The sequence below is a fragment of the Ptychodera flava genome, assembly GCF_041260155.1.
Source record: "Ptychodera flava strain L36383 chromosome 23 unlocalized genomic scaffold, AS_Pfla_20210202 Scaffold_24__1_contigs__length_23054250_pilon, whole genome shotgun sequence".
NCBI lineage: Eukaryota > Metazoa > Hemichordata > Enteropneusta > Ptychoderidae > Ptychodera > Ptychodera flava.
The window spans coordinates 6739371-6751452 of NW_027248278.1; the positions used below are offsets into that span (position 1 = coordinate 6739371).

Below are 12082 nucleotides of genomic sequence, written 5' to 3' on the forward strand. Positions count from 1 at the left end.
ATCATCAAGTTCGCAGAGGGCATCATCACATTCGCAGAGGGCATCATCACGTTCTTTTACATGTCACGTGAGTCGTGTTTATCCAATGGCAGTGCACGCTGAATGAGTGAGGTGTAATAAATACATATCTTATCCCTTCGCTTTCAACATGGAACGTTTGGAATGTATATGGAGATTGGAATATGAAATGTAAAAACGGTGGACTTATGAACAGTCCTAATTACTCTCATTGCGCTAAAGGGCTGTCGGTCAGTTTGACTGTCTGTTCCTTATGGTCTGTTGCTCTGTCTGTCCCTCTCCGTTTCCGTCTCCATTTCTCTACATTTGTCTGTTCATTTGTTCGTTTGACGGACGGACGGACGGACGGACAGACTCTCATTCTCTCTCTCTCTCTCTCTCTCTCTCTCTCTCTCTCTCTCTCTCTCTCTCTGTCTCTCTCTCACCAGCTGAATCAGAAATGCATTGCCTTTGTTTTCGATATTTAGAAATTATCGTCAAAATACGTTTGCTTTTTGTGGACTCTATGGAAAAGCCAGGACCTTGAAAATTAGGTCGCTGACGCAGATAGTGAAGGCAAACAGCAAATGGGTGTGTCAGAGAGCCAATCTAAACACGTGGTTTTTTTCGAACAAGTTATAGACAAAGAAGAACTCGGGTGAGGCTGCGTAGGACATGGTAAGACTTTATGTTGTACGAAAATGGCGGGAGGCAAGAAAGAGGGTGTGCACATAATGTAAGCGCTGCTTTGTGAAGGCACGACATATGTCAAAGGAAACCTGTGTTTCTACAGGGAAGAAAAGAAGTCAACCTATAGAGCATTTTCTTGATCGTTTGAGTCCAAAATATTCGTTACTAACATTTTCATTTTCGCACTGACTTATGCGGCAGTAATGTCAACCCCCACCCTCCCAACCTCGGGGCATATTGGGGATTTGGAAATTAATCTTATGAAATTTGTTAAATGCCCCACCCCCCTGGGGTAAGACAATCTGGAAAATCCCCACCTAAAACGAGTAAATCCCCATCCCCAATTGGTGGCGGATCAAAATGAGGCAATTGCCCCACCCCAAGGCATAGTTTCATGGTAAACACTGTCTAATCCCCACATTTGTCCCGTATCGCCCAATGTGGGGTCCCTCGGAGTTTACATTGACTGCTGCATTATATGCAACGTTGGCTGTGCTATACAATTGTGCGCTGGGCTTATAATTACTACTGCCAATCTGAACACTTGTTTTATTTTTCCGAAAGCGTTGGATTTATTTGCATCTTAGTCAATTGATAGGGTATTGTGAAACATTCAAATACCTTTGAATAATAGGCCTGTCTGTTTCGCAATATAAGAGATGGCCGCCAGCGCTTCAATAGGTTTTGTACGCATGAATATGAACGATTATACGATCTACTTAGCAACAGGGCGACAACGACAGTTTGTGTTCAGCTACTTGATCAACAGCGTTCCTAAGAAACCTGTTGTTTGAATTCACTGCCGACCAATTGAAATTAGCATCGACTGTTGTGCACACGTCCCGAATCTTACACCAGCCAATCATTCAGCAGCATATTTCCAGGCAATTGCAAAGGGAACTACATAAGCGAACGAGCGTGGCTGTCACACCATTGCGGTGCCTCACCAGTTCTTCTTATACACATCCAGGTCAAAACTTGCCGAAAGAAACTCCACGATGAAGTAAGTAAATTCTGCTCATTTTTAAATAACCTATTATCTGTTCGAGACCTGTTTTTATATCTCGATGAAAAGAATTTTTTTCATTATCTCTACGTGCAGTTTTTTGAACACTTCAGCGATTTGACGGAAAAAATTATCAAGTTTTGACAATTTTTAGCCTGTTCACCGCTTGGCGAGGAAATGCCAACCAAACTATAGCAATGCTTCAAAGTCATTATTCCTCATTTCGCGTGAGAAGTATTGTGTATTGTAACGAACGTTCTCGATTACATTTTATCTGCAATGACCACATTTTGCTTCTCATAGATTAGGCAAGACATTCATTATACAATGCGCCGTTATTTATAATCTTAAGGAGATACTGTGTTTTTCTTGGCATGGGAAAAGCTCGACAAAACATATGTTGAAAAGCGCGTTGAATTTCCTGATTATCATTTGTGTTAAAATTGACTTTGAAGATGATATTGTGCAATAAAGGTTGATTAATCGAATAATATTAAAAGGTCGTTTAACCAACTAGCACACTATAATGGGGTGACGATCTCCTGCAGTGGGGATTTAAAGGTTACAAGCTTTCATAACCCATCATTTTCTTTGATGCAAGGAATCTTTGGCAAGTAAATGTCAAAATGTGAGAGTCCAGAATAACTAAAACAACAGTGTATTTTAAAAAGGGAAAAATGAATATTTTGTCTATCTGATTTCCCCACATCTTCAATTACGAATATAATCGTCACTTTTATTCCCTTAAGATCACTGAGTACCGAAAGTGTTTGTTGAAAATTAGGAGAAGAGGAGTTCAGATTTACACAATTTTGCTTAGTAATCTTTTTTTTTCGAGCAAAATTCGTGACTTTACTAGGAAAGCCAGAGGGAGAGGGAGATAGCACAGTTTATATGTCTTTGTAACTTGTTTCCAGGTCTGTGATCGTTTTGACTCTTTTACTGGTAGTCCTGTACGTCACAGCGACAGAAGCAAGTAAGTACTTTGTCGCTTGTCATGACTCTTTTCTAATTTTAATTTCTGATATATGTTCGTATGGACCTAATGCTAGATATAACTTAATTGGCAGTTTTAAGGTATCCATATGTGCATTCAAATCACAACAACATCGACTGATCCTAGGTTTGCGCAAGTAGCAATAAAAGAAAGCAATAGATAAGATAGAATACGTCTTGGGTGCAGACGTTATTTAGACTCTTAAAATTTATATTATTTTGGCCTACCTAGTTAGAGGGTTCATTTTGCAACTTACTGAGTAAATAAAGTATTATCTTACCGGTTTAGTTTTGTCTAAGGTGAATTTAAGTCTACCACATTGGGATAACATAGGGATGGCTGTAATTATGGATTTCCAATATCGATAAACATTGGCTATTTTTTTTCTCTTGTACCAAATTTTGCACGCTGTCATCCAATTTTTTATTTTTTTATTTTGAAAGAGAATGCCATGGCTGAAAGTTTGCTTGGACAAAAGTTTATGTCTTTGAGTCGCTAACTACCTTAAACAAGGTACACACATTTCTTAATAGAAAGGAAGTTATGATGGTCATTCTTGCTTTATTAGTTATTAAAAAGAAGGAAGGTTATGAGATAATCAGTAATAAGTTGCGCTAATGTTACTGTGCAACATGTTCTTTTCTGAGTAGCTACGGAAGACCCCACTACTGCCGCCCCTGGAGGAACGCAAGCTGGTGGTGGTGGTGGTGGTGATGGTACCGGAGCTGGTATGGGAACCGAGTCAGGTGAGTAGGAACGCACTGATTCACTTTTTATTCATGAACTTCGTGCTTCACCCGGTTTATGCAAATTATCCATGATGTGTCACCTATTCAGTGATTATATGACAATAATTCAGTGGTAAAATTAAGAGTAAACGTTTTGTGATCACATCAGCAGAGAAATTTAAACGAGGCAATAGTATGAAGGCTGCATTCTTCCATACCTTCCTATCGTATTACTTCTTATCGAGATTAGTGTAAATGGAATTAGTCCATTTTTCACTTTTAAAGTTTCATCAAGTTAACCTGTTTTGCTTTCGTAGATATGGCTCATAAAAAACTTATTTTTATAGTGACAGCTTGTCATGCTATTTTCTTAAACAAATCTACCGTTTCGCTGTCGCGTAAAGTTCCCTTAATATTGATGCCATTGGAGGTATGAACAAGCCTGTGTGAGAATGATATTCCATATATAACTTGCATTTATTTCAACATTTTCCTATCATTATTTTCAGCTGAGGATCCAACAGGCGATGATTCCGGCGAGGGTGGTGAGTAAACCATTATTATATTGTCTAATAATTTTCATTTTTGTAACACTTGTGATTTGCCAGCTTCGAGTTCCTTGAGTGATTGCTTTTGTTGTATGCTTCAGCATTTTCCCGTTTGTAAGGTTGAGTTTTCTGTGCTATTTGACATATGAATGAAAACTACTTAGCTACATTCTACAGTTCGTGAAAATGTCACCCAAACCGTAGCCGTTATTGGCCGTGTAACGAATAATTTTCACTCTCACTGTTCACGGGTCCATGTTCATTACCAGATATGTTGAGCCATGGGATATGACAAACTTGTCACTTAGTCAAGGGATTTAATTCATCTCTTTTATGGTCACAAACAGACGTCATGACACATCCAGACTTATACTGATGTAATCAATCGGGACAATGAGGTCATCTTCGTCGGTTACGCATTATACAAGATATTGCTCGTCAGATATTTTTTATCAGTCCATCATCCAACGGGCGTTAGCCCAATTACAGGATAAAGTATGCATAACCCACTAACCCCCAATTGAGCAAGTGCCTTGGTCAGGGGCACAACACCGTGCTAGAGTCTCGAACTCGTTGTCCTCCGACGATGAGTTCATTACTCTGGACCTACCGGGTCTTGAACCGGGTCTCTAACTCACCATCCTCTGATAGTGAGTCCGTTACCCTAACCACTAACCACCTCCCAGGATGTTGTTCAATGACTTGTGGCCGTTTTCGAGAGCGTTTGCATATTGTGTTGCCTACAGACTTTTTGAAATTCGTTTTTTTCATTGGTTTCAGGTGCAGCGTCCCAGGCACTCAGCTTAACTGTACTTCTGGCACCACTTCTGGCTATGAAAGCTTGGTAAATCAAGACAGAGGTGAGAGAACTAGTTGAACCGTTTCTTGAACAGTATCAGTTTTTGTATTCTCGATGTATATCATTGTCTCTTTCTTTTTGAAAAGCCAGATTAAAAGAAAGCTCTGCTTAAACATCATTAAATGATTCCAAGATAATTTCAGCCGAAAATGTTCCTTGTGTTTACAGAATTGATGAGTAGCATGTTTCACACGTATCGATAAAACCGCTAAATTTACAAAACATATTGTATCTTGCAGAACACCGTAACCCCGGATGGAGTCATCTACTTACACCAGTTACAGCATCCGGGTGTTTCTCTGAAAGTAATCGAAAATAAGACTTTCTGTAAATATGTAAAAATAGTGAATAATATTAGATTTTCGTAGTCATAAGATGAGCCGCTATCGAACATACTCCGCACCGAGTCTGTTCGAAGTGAGCCACGCTGACGTCACTCTTGCGACCACATGGCAGACAGACTGATACAGCATATTACCCATGAGTACTTGTGTGAATTAATGACGGCGCTATGGATGACGCTGGACGAGATTCTCGTTATCATCGCGTAACATTGTCTCGTTTTACCGAAAGACTCCGCGTACCCGAGATTCACTGGTACATGCACTCACAAATGAAGGCACTGGCTCCGTTGCCACGTGACTGATATCACGGATTGCGAGAAAAATCCAACTTGTCAAACCTCTTTCTTTAAATGTATTATGTTGTGAATTGTTCAAACTGTTTTGCATTATGTGATAAAAATTCAGCCAGTCATTCAGCATGTATGCTAAATGCAAATTTTCACGTTATCGATTTTCATTGTATCACAAATAATTCTCAAAATATGCAGTTGGCAACGATTTCGAAAGAAGGATATCGATTCATTTCATATCTTCGATTAGAATTCAGAATGCCAAGAATGGGAATTGATATAAAGTTGATCTGAAAACGGAAAAAACGAGATTAATAAAATATGTATGCTACTGACTTTGTGTTTTTGACTTTTATTTTCAAGCAGAGTTTCTTAATTTTTAAAGGTGTAAATGGTAAGGCGACGGTATATTACCCATTTAAAGACTTTCTCTAAAGGAATTGGTCCTATAATTTCAAAGGGCGACCGTAAAATTAGATGCTCTATCAAGCATGAGACCTTCCAAAGTTATATACGGCAGAAAAACGGGGCTTTAATTGTCTGAAATTTCCTTAAAACCTGAACGATTACAACACAATGCTATTTTCCATGACGACTGAAGGTGGTTTGTACTAACTGAAAAGTTACACGTGAGAGCTTTCCTTTCGTGTGCCACAGTGGCAGTTGAGGTATGATGCACCTGAGGAAGAGATGATATTTGGATTCGGATTCGGATTCGGATTGCCGTTATAATATATTTTTGGTCAATCACTCGTGAGGGCGCAATTTGAATCCCATAGAGATATGACAGGAATGGTGGCCATTTTGAATTTCAGTCGTTAAATATTTTTTTCCTCTGGTACAAAAGTTTGCATGGTGACCACTGATTTGAATTTTTGATTTCGAAAGGAAATGGTTTCATGTTTCTAGATTGAAAGTTGGGGGAAAATTTAAATATTTCCAATTCGAAGCACGTACTAACTTAAGCGACTCCTTAGGGTTCAGATGCAATAAGAAGTTGGATAGTGACTCACCAGAAGGGAGATCGGATCCGATGGTTTACACCCCGTTATCTACAATTTCGAACTTCCCGGTGTCATCTATAATGGACATTGTATTTATTTACGTCAGAAAGATGATAGTTTTGCTGTTGCACCTGTTAAATTTGAAAATAAGGTGATGGTGTCGATGTAACAGATAGGATGCTTTCAATGCCTCAGTACTGTTATTTCATTACTGGGAAAACGTATGCTGCCTCCAAACGAAAAAAGTCAAGGCGAACACAGGGATAATGGGCCATTTTGCGATATCTAAATCAAGTTAAATGGACTTTGTGTAACTTTGGGGTATGTTGGTACAGCCGAATTGTTACCCCATATAAATTGAACTTTTATGAGCGATCTAATACGCACATGGTGAAATATGAGACAGTGTTAGATCAAACCAATCTCTGCTTTGTTGTGCGCCCTCAACTTTCACTCCTTATTCCGTTTTCAGTAAGCGTCAGTACTATGCATAACACATCATTCACACTCTCTCCCAAAGCTCATATACATTGATAAATGTTAAGTATTTGTAATGTCTGATGGCGATAACTTCATATTGCTGCTGAATGTATCATTTGTCTCACGGATTCAATTTCAATTAGAATGGGTAATGTATCCGTGGTTTTACATCATTTTCAGTTTCTGTGCCATTTGCAGTAAAATTGTTAGAAAATGAATTCAACTTTTGTTGTAAATAAAGTTTAAAACCACACTTGCAATAACACACAGATTGTATTATGTACACAACTCTATTGGAAAGCAGTGATTTGTTAATATGCGACAGGGAGATTTTAATCCTGCTGTGAAAGTAAATCTGCCATATTTGCATTGAATGTTTTAGTGAATCTTAAGTTTGGTGACCCTCTTAATAATTAATTTCCTACTCAGAAGATATATGCAAATTATGACAGTTGCCGTTACATAACATGACTTGAAACAGCACATTGGTTTTCTGTGCGGACGAGATTTACAGAAGATATATGCAAATTATGACAGTTGCCGTTACATAACATGACTTGAAACAGCACATTGGTTTTCTGTGCGGACGAGATTTACATAACTTTCTGAAAACACTTTGATTGATACATAATGAACAAAATTCAATAAAATTGCATTTTCATTGGCCATAATTTTCCGTACCTGTCATCAAGATACATCAGTTCAGACATTAAAACTTTGTTGAGAAATTCTACTGCTCTGTCGTCTTTTTAATTTGCATAACAAAGCTGCAGTCTGGCCGTTTGTGTCCGGCTGGATTAATTCCTTAATATAATCTCAGAGCGACGGAAATCGCACACCAAATATTTACTGAATTTGATGTCCCTGGCTTTTTTGTCCGACAGGCTACCATCTCATGGATTTTCGTAGCTCAAGGGAAAAGTTTGTAGTCTGTGGATGTGGGTCTACCGCTAAAGGCCTGTCCATGTGACACTTCCTACGTGTGTGTAGGGGGGGGGGGGTTACGCAGCATGATCCTTCCTACAGTTGGCTGACTGGCATTTTCTAATTGTCTATTTCAACGTAGTTGTACTGGTTTACCTGGGCCCAGTGAGGGTATCAGCAGTAAATGTAAACATGGCCCATCCTCCTACTAAAATAATTACTTTGCATTCTTTCCTGTTGACTTTCAGAAAAGACCAAAACACGATTGGAACTAATTTGGGATAATTGGATGGTGAAGTAATGCCGATTTAATCAACAAATATAATCTCGTCTGCTTTTCGTTTTACACAACACACCTGTATTTATGAGTAATTTGCAATATTGCAACATTCAGCAATACGGCACCTAACGCTTTTGAGAAATTTGAAAAATATGAAAATACAATTATCCCAAATTAGTTCCAATCGTGTTCCAATTAAATTTTTGTTGGGCAGGCCTTTGCAAGAAATCTTCAGATATCTTTCAATAATTGATGATGAATGCTGATGTTAGTATATTCTTAACATTACTAAGGTGAAGAAATTTTGAAAGCATGACAATGCTAATTTTGCAGCCGTATGCCATTTGTTTATAATGTACAACATATCGTGAAATCAAGGTTTCTTTTTCTAGTTCGAGTGCGTTACTTTTCTAAGGTTATTGAAGAGCCCATGTTACGGGAACCATGGTGTCATATCTACTGCTTCAAATATGATTGTCTTGGTATTCATGGAGGATCGGTAGAATTTGCAGGGGTTCTCCTCTAAACAAAAACAGTAATACTTCAAGTATATGGCGCCAAATACTCAAAGAGGGTTGGGCAACAATGTTGGTTCTAATCAAATGGTCTGTTTGTTATCTTTTTTTCTTAAACAAATTTGGCCAAACTTTAGTCCTGGTTCATAGTCAATATGAAACGGTCAGTTTGCATTATGACAAATGACAGGATAAAAATGTTGACCTATATCATAAGCCTTCGCGATTTTTATGTATCATATTTGGGTTTAACTCACAAATTGGCATAAAAGACATGCTCAGAGCATCGCCAGTCAGTTTGCATGCTGTTTTGATGATAATTTCTTCATCATGTTAGTGAAACTGTAGTGTGACAATATGTATGCCAGTGCATACCCTACCTGTGAAGTATTATCCACAGTTGATTATTTTGCATTTTCATTGACCGAAGCCAACTTGGCGTCAGCCTCCATGGGTTTCACTTGCATTCTACTTCTTCCTCTCTTGAAATTCTTCTTCCTTTAATTCTATGTCACTCCTAATCTCATAAACTGCCACTCGTATCAATACAAAACTTCACATTTTGCAGGGGTTATTCAATGGATCTCATTACCTGGCAGCCACATGTTATTTTGTGAAAGCCACAAAATTGCATCTTATCAAAAACTACAGGGCAAACCCTCTTCAAGATTTTTTAAGAATGCTTCAGCTTGGTCTACTGAAATTTGCAAATAAAATCTTATTATCATTATTATTATGGTTTATTTCATACTCAATTTGTGACCCAAAGGTCTAATAGAATGAGTTTACAATATATAAAAAGTGTCAAAACGTACAACACAGTTGTTTTTAAAATCTATATGAAATATAGAAAAAAAACTTTTAATACTCCAGTTAAAAGATTGATATCAAACATTAAAAAAGTCCACAGAGAGACAGACGGTAAAATAAATTGATAGACAATAACAATCATAATCAAAACTGACGCCGGAGAAGGAATTCATGAACTCTGGAGCAATCTCGTGCTGTAAGCCACTGGACTTAATTCTTTACGTCTTGTACAGGTTTTAAAATTAATCTTGTTTTTATTCCTTGCTGAATAAACTATCCATCACCTTGACCACACTATAAGTGAGTGAAATTGGCCGGAAATCGTCAAGATACTGGATGACTGTTTTTAGCAAGGGGAATAACAACTGCCTCTTTCAATTTTGATGGAACTCGGCCTTCATGAAACGACTGGTTGAAAATATTAACAAGTGGAACTGCAAATTCATATGCAAATTCCTTCAACAATATATTTGACATTTGGTCAGGGCCACCTACTTTAGTACCAGGTAAGGATTTTAACAGGTTGACAATACCATTATATGTAACTGTAGGGAGTGGAGAACGTTTTGGAAGATTGGAAATGAGCCCATCGTAATTTAAAGGGACATAATCTTTTGTGACATTTCAAATGGTATTGATGGCATTGGCTAAGTTGGCACCACTGAGGCATTCACCATTTACCTCAATTTTTGGGATAGACCTATTTTTCCCACGACCAAATAACCTGTTAACTTCATTCCACCACTGTTTACTATTCGCAGATGCAAACCTAATCTTCTCAGTATAGTAATTCTGTCTGTTTGTATGAATTGCACGATTAATCTTATTTCTCCAGTACCTATAAAGGGTCCATTTGTGAGTTTTATATGCTTTCTTGCGACATTTTATCATGTACTTAATTGGAGCAGTTATAAAAAGTTTATCCGAACTGGAAATTCGTACGGATTTAAGGGGAAAGAATTTATCAATTGCTAAAGATACAGATGTTGAAAACGAATTGAATTTTTCCTCACAAGAGGACCTTTGTAATACTTCAAGCCAATCATTATTGATAAGCCATTGTGCAAATTCCGTTTTATTTGAGTCTTTAATTGGGCGAATATTTACTGTTTTTGTTGGAGTTGACAAAACTTGGCGGGATAACATTGCCACCATTGCATGATCTGAGGATCCCAGTGGCCCAACGGAGAAAGGTGGGTAATACAAATAACTTAAATTTGTTGACACCAGATCTAACGTGTCATGCGCTTCCGCCCTCGTGGGGATATTTTCAACTTGTTTCAGATGACAGCTATTCAATATATTATTCATATTCATTCGATTAAAGTCACCCAATATAATAATACCTGTCTCTGGTGATTTACGTGTGATCATATCTACAATGTCAATGACATGGGATGTTACTGGTTTTTCATCAGCCCCTGGTGGATGGTAAATACAACCAATGAGTAATTGCGATATACTCCTCGGTAACCAGGATGGCCGAGCTGTACACCAGATGGATTCAATATCACCTTTGCATTCCAGTAGTTGAGGGGTCTTGTGACCTTAGCTGCGATGTTGGAATTTTGAAAGAAATAAAATTTCACATATAAAAATCTTCTTCTCCAGAACCTACGTACTACTTGAGCTAAAACTTTGCTAATATCATCATTATACTTGCAAGTTTGTGAAGGGCATTTCAATCTGGCTTGGCAGCTATATTTAATTGGTACTTGCAAATGGCCAACATTACCTATGAGATGATATTGAAAAAAAACTTTTTCTCCAGAACCAAAAGACTATTTCAACTGAAATTTTGTCTATGTCATTATTAATGCAAGCACTTTCCAGTTTGTGAAAGGCATTACAAATGGTTGTGTTCTTTGGTCACCATATTGCCATTTACAAAAATCTCACGTTAACAATAAAATAATATTAAAGAAATCTTCTTCACCAGAACGGAAGGACTATGTCAGCTTAAATACAAAAGCATGGCTTCGACATTATTTGCTGATTTTTTAGATGAGCCTGGATGACTTTTGAAATAGTTTGATTAGTCTCATTTACCATATGGACTGTAAATTTTATTTTAGTTCATATTGATTGGTATGGGGCAACACATATTTCAGGAATTGGTTTTAGTGACTTGGATGACCTTTATTATTATTAATTCTTTATTTCGGACAATGAGCATGTTCATATATATAAATGATTACAGGATTGGAAGAAAAGAATGATACAATAATGGTGACATCAAGAAATATTTATGCGTTAGACATAACTTTAACCTTCTTTTACGTATCTATGAGAATACAAGGGCAATAGACTTCGATTTTACAAGATATTGACCCATGTTATACCACAATATCTTTACAAGTATTGGATGACCTTGGTTGACCTTCAACAAAAATTAAGGTAACAACATTGTATTTGGTATGGTTATTTTAATATTGACCAGTACGGCACAAAAAATTTCCCCAAAGTTGCTTGATGACCCTGACCTACTTTTAGATGTCTCATTAAGTGAAGGCAGTAAGCCTCTGGTAGTAAGTGGCATCAGACAGTTTGAAGGCATTTCTTCTTAAATGAATAATAAAATTCATTAATTATGTGCATCTATAATGATAA

The 12082-nt window shown here is 37.5% G+C and overlaps 1 protein-coding gene across 2 annotated transcripts; it reads left to right on the plus strand.

The window, feature by feature from the left end:
* The first annotated feature begins 212 nt into the window (after positions 1-212).
* Positions 213-5794, plus strand: LOC139124566 (multifunctional esterase-like). 2 transcript variants are annotated; one of them, XM_070690700.1, is made up of 7 exons: positions 229-675; positions 1411-1690; positions 2611-2669; positions 3341-3436; positions 3928-3963; positions 4747-4826; positions 5065-5794. In XM_070690700.1, exons 2-6 carry the CDS (start codon positions 1686-1688, stop codon positions 4812-4814), a joined length of 264 nt encoding a protein of 87 aa, XP_070546801.1. In that variant the 5' UTR covers positions 229-675; positions 1411-1685; the 3' UTR covers positions 4815-4826; positions 5065-5794. The 2 variants fall into 2 exon arrangements, with proteins under 2 accessions (XP_070546800.1, XP_070546801.1); XM_070690699.1 differs by having other exon boundaries at positions 213-1690.
* The last annotated feature ends 6288 nt before the right edge of the window (positions 5795-12082 follow it).

What these genes read in the sequence shown, in the direction of transcription:
- LOC139124566 (XM_070690699.1), top strand. An exon ending in CGTCACAGCGACAGAAGCAA is followed by an intron (nt 2,670 to 3,340) that starts GTAAGTACTTTG and finishes TTTTCTGAGTAG; the next exon opens with CTACGGAAGACCCCACTACT. An exon ending in CGATGATTCCGGCGAGGGTG is followed by an intron (nt 3,964 to 4,746) that starts GTGAGTAAACCA and finishes CATTGGTTTCAG; the next exon opens with GTGCAGCGTCCCAGGCACTC.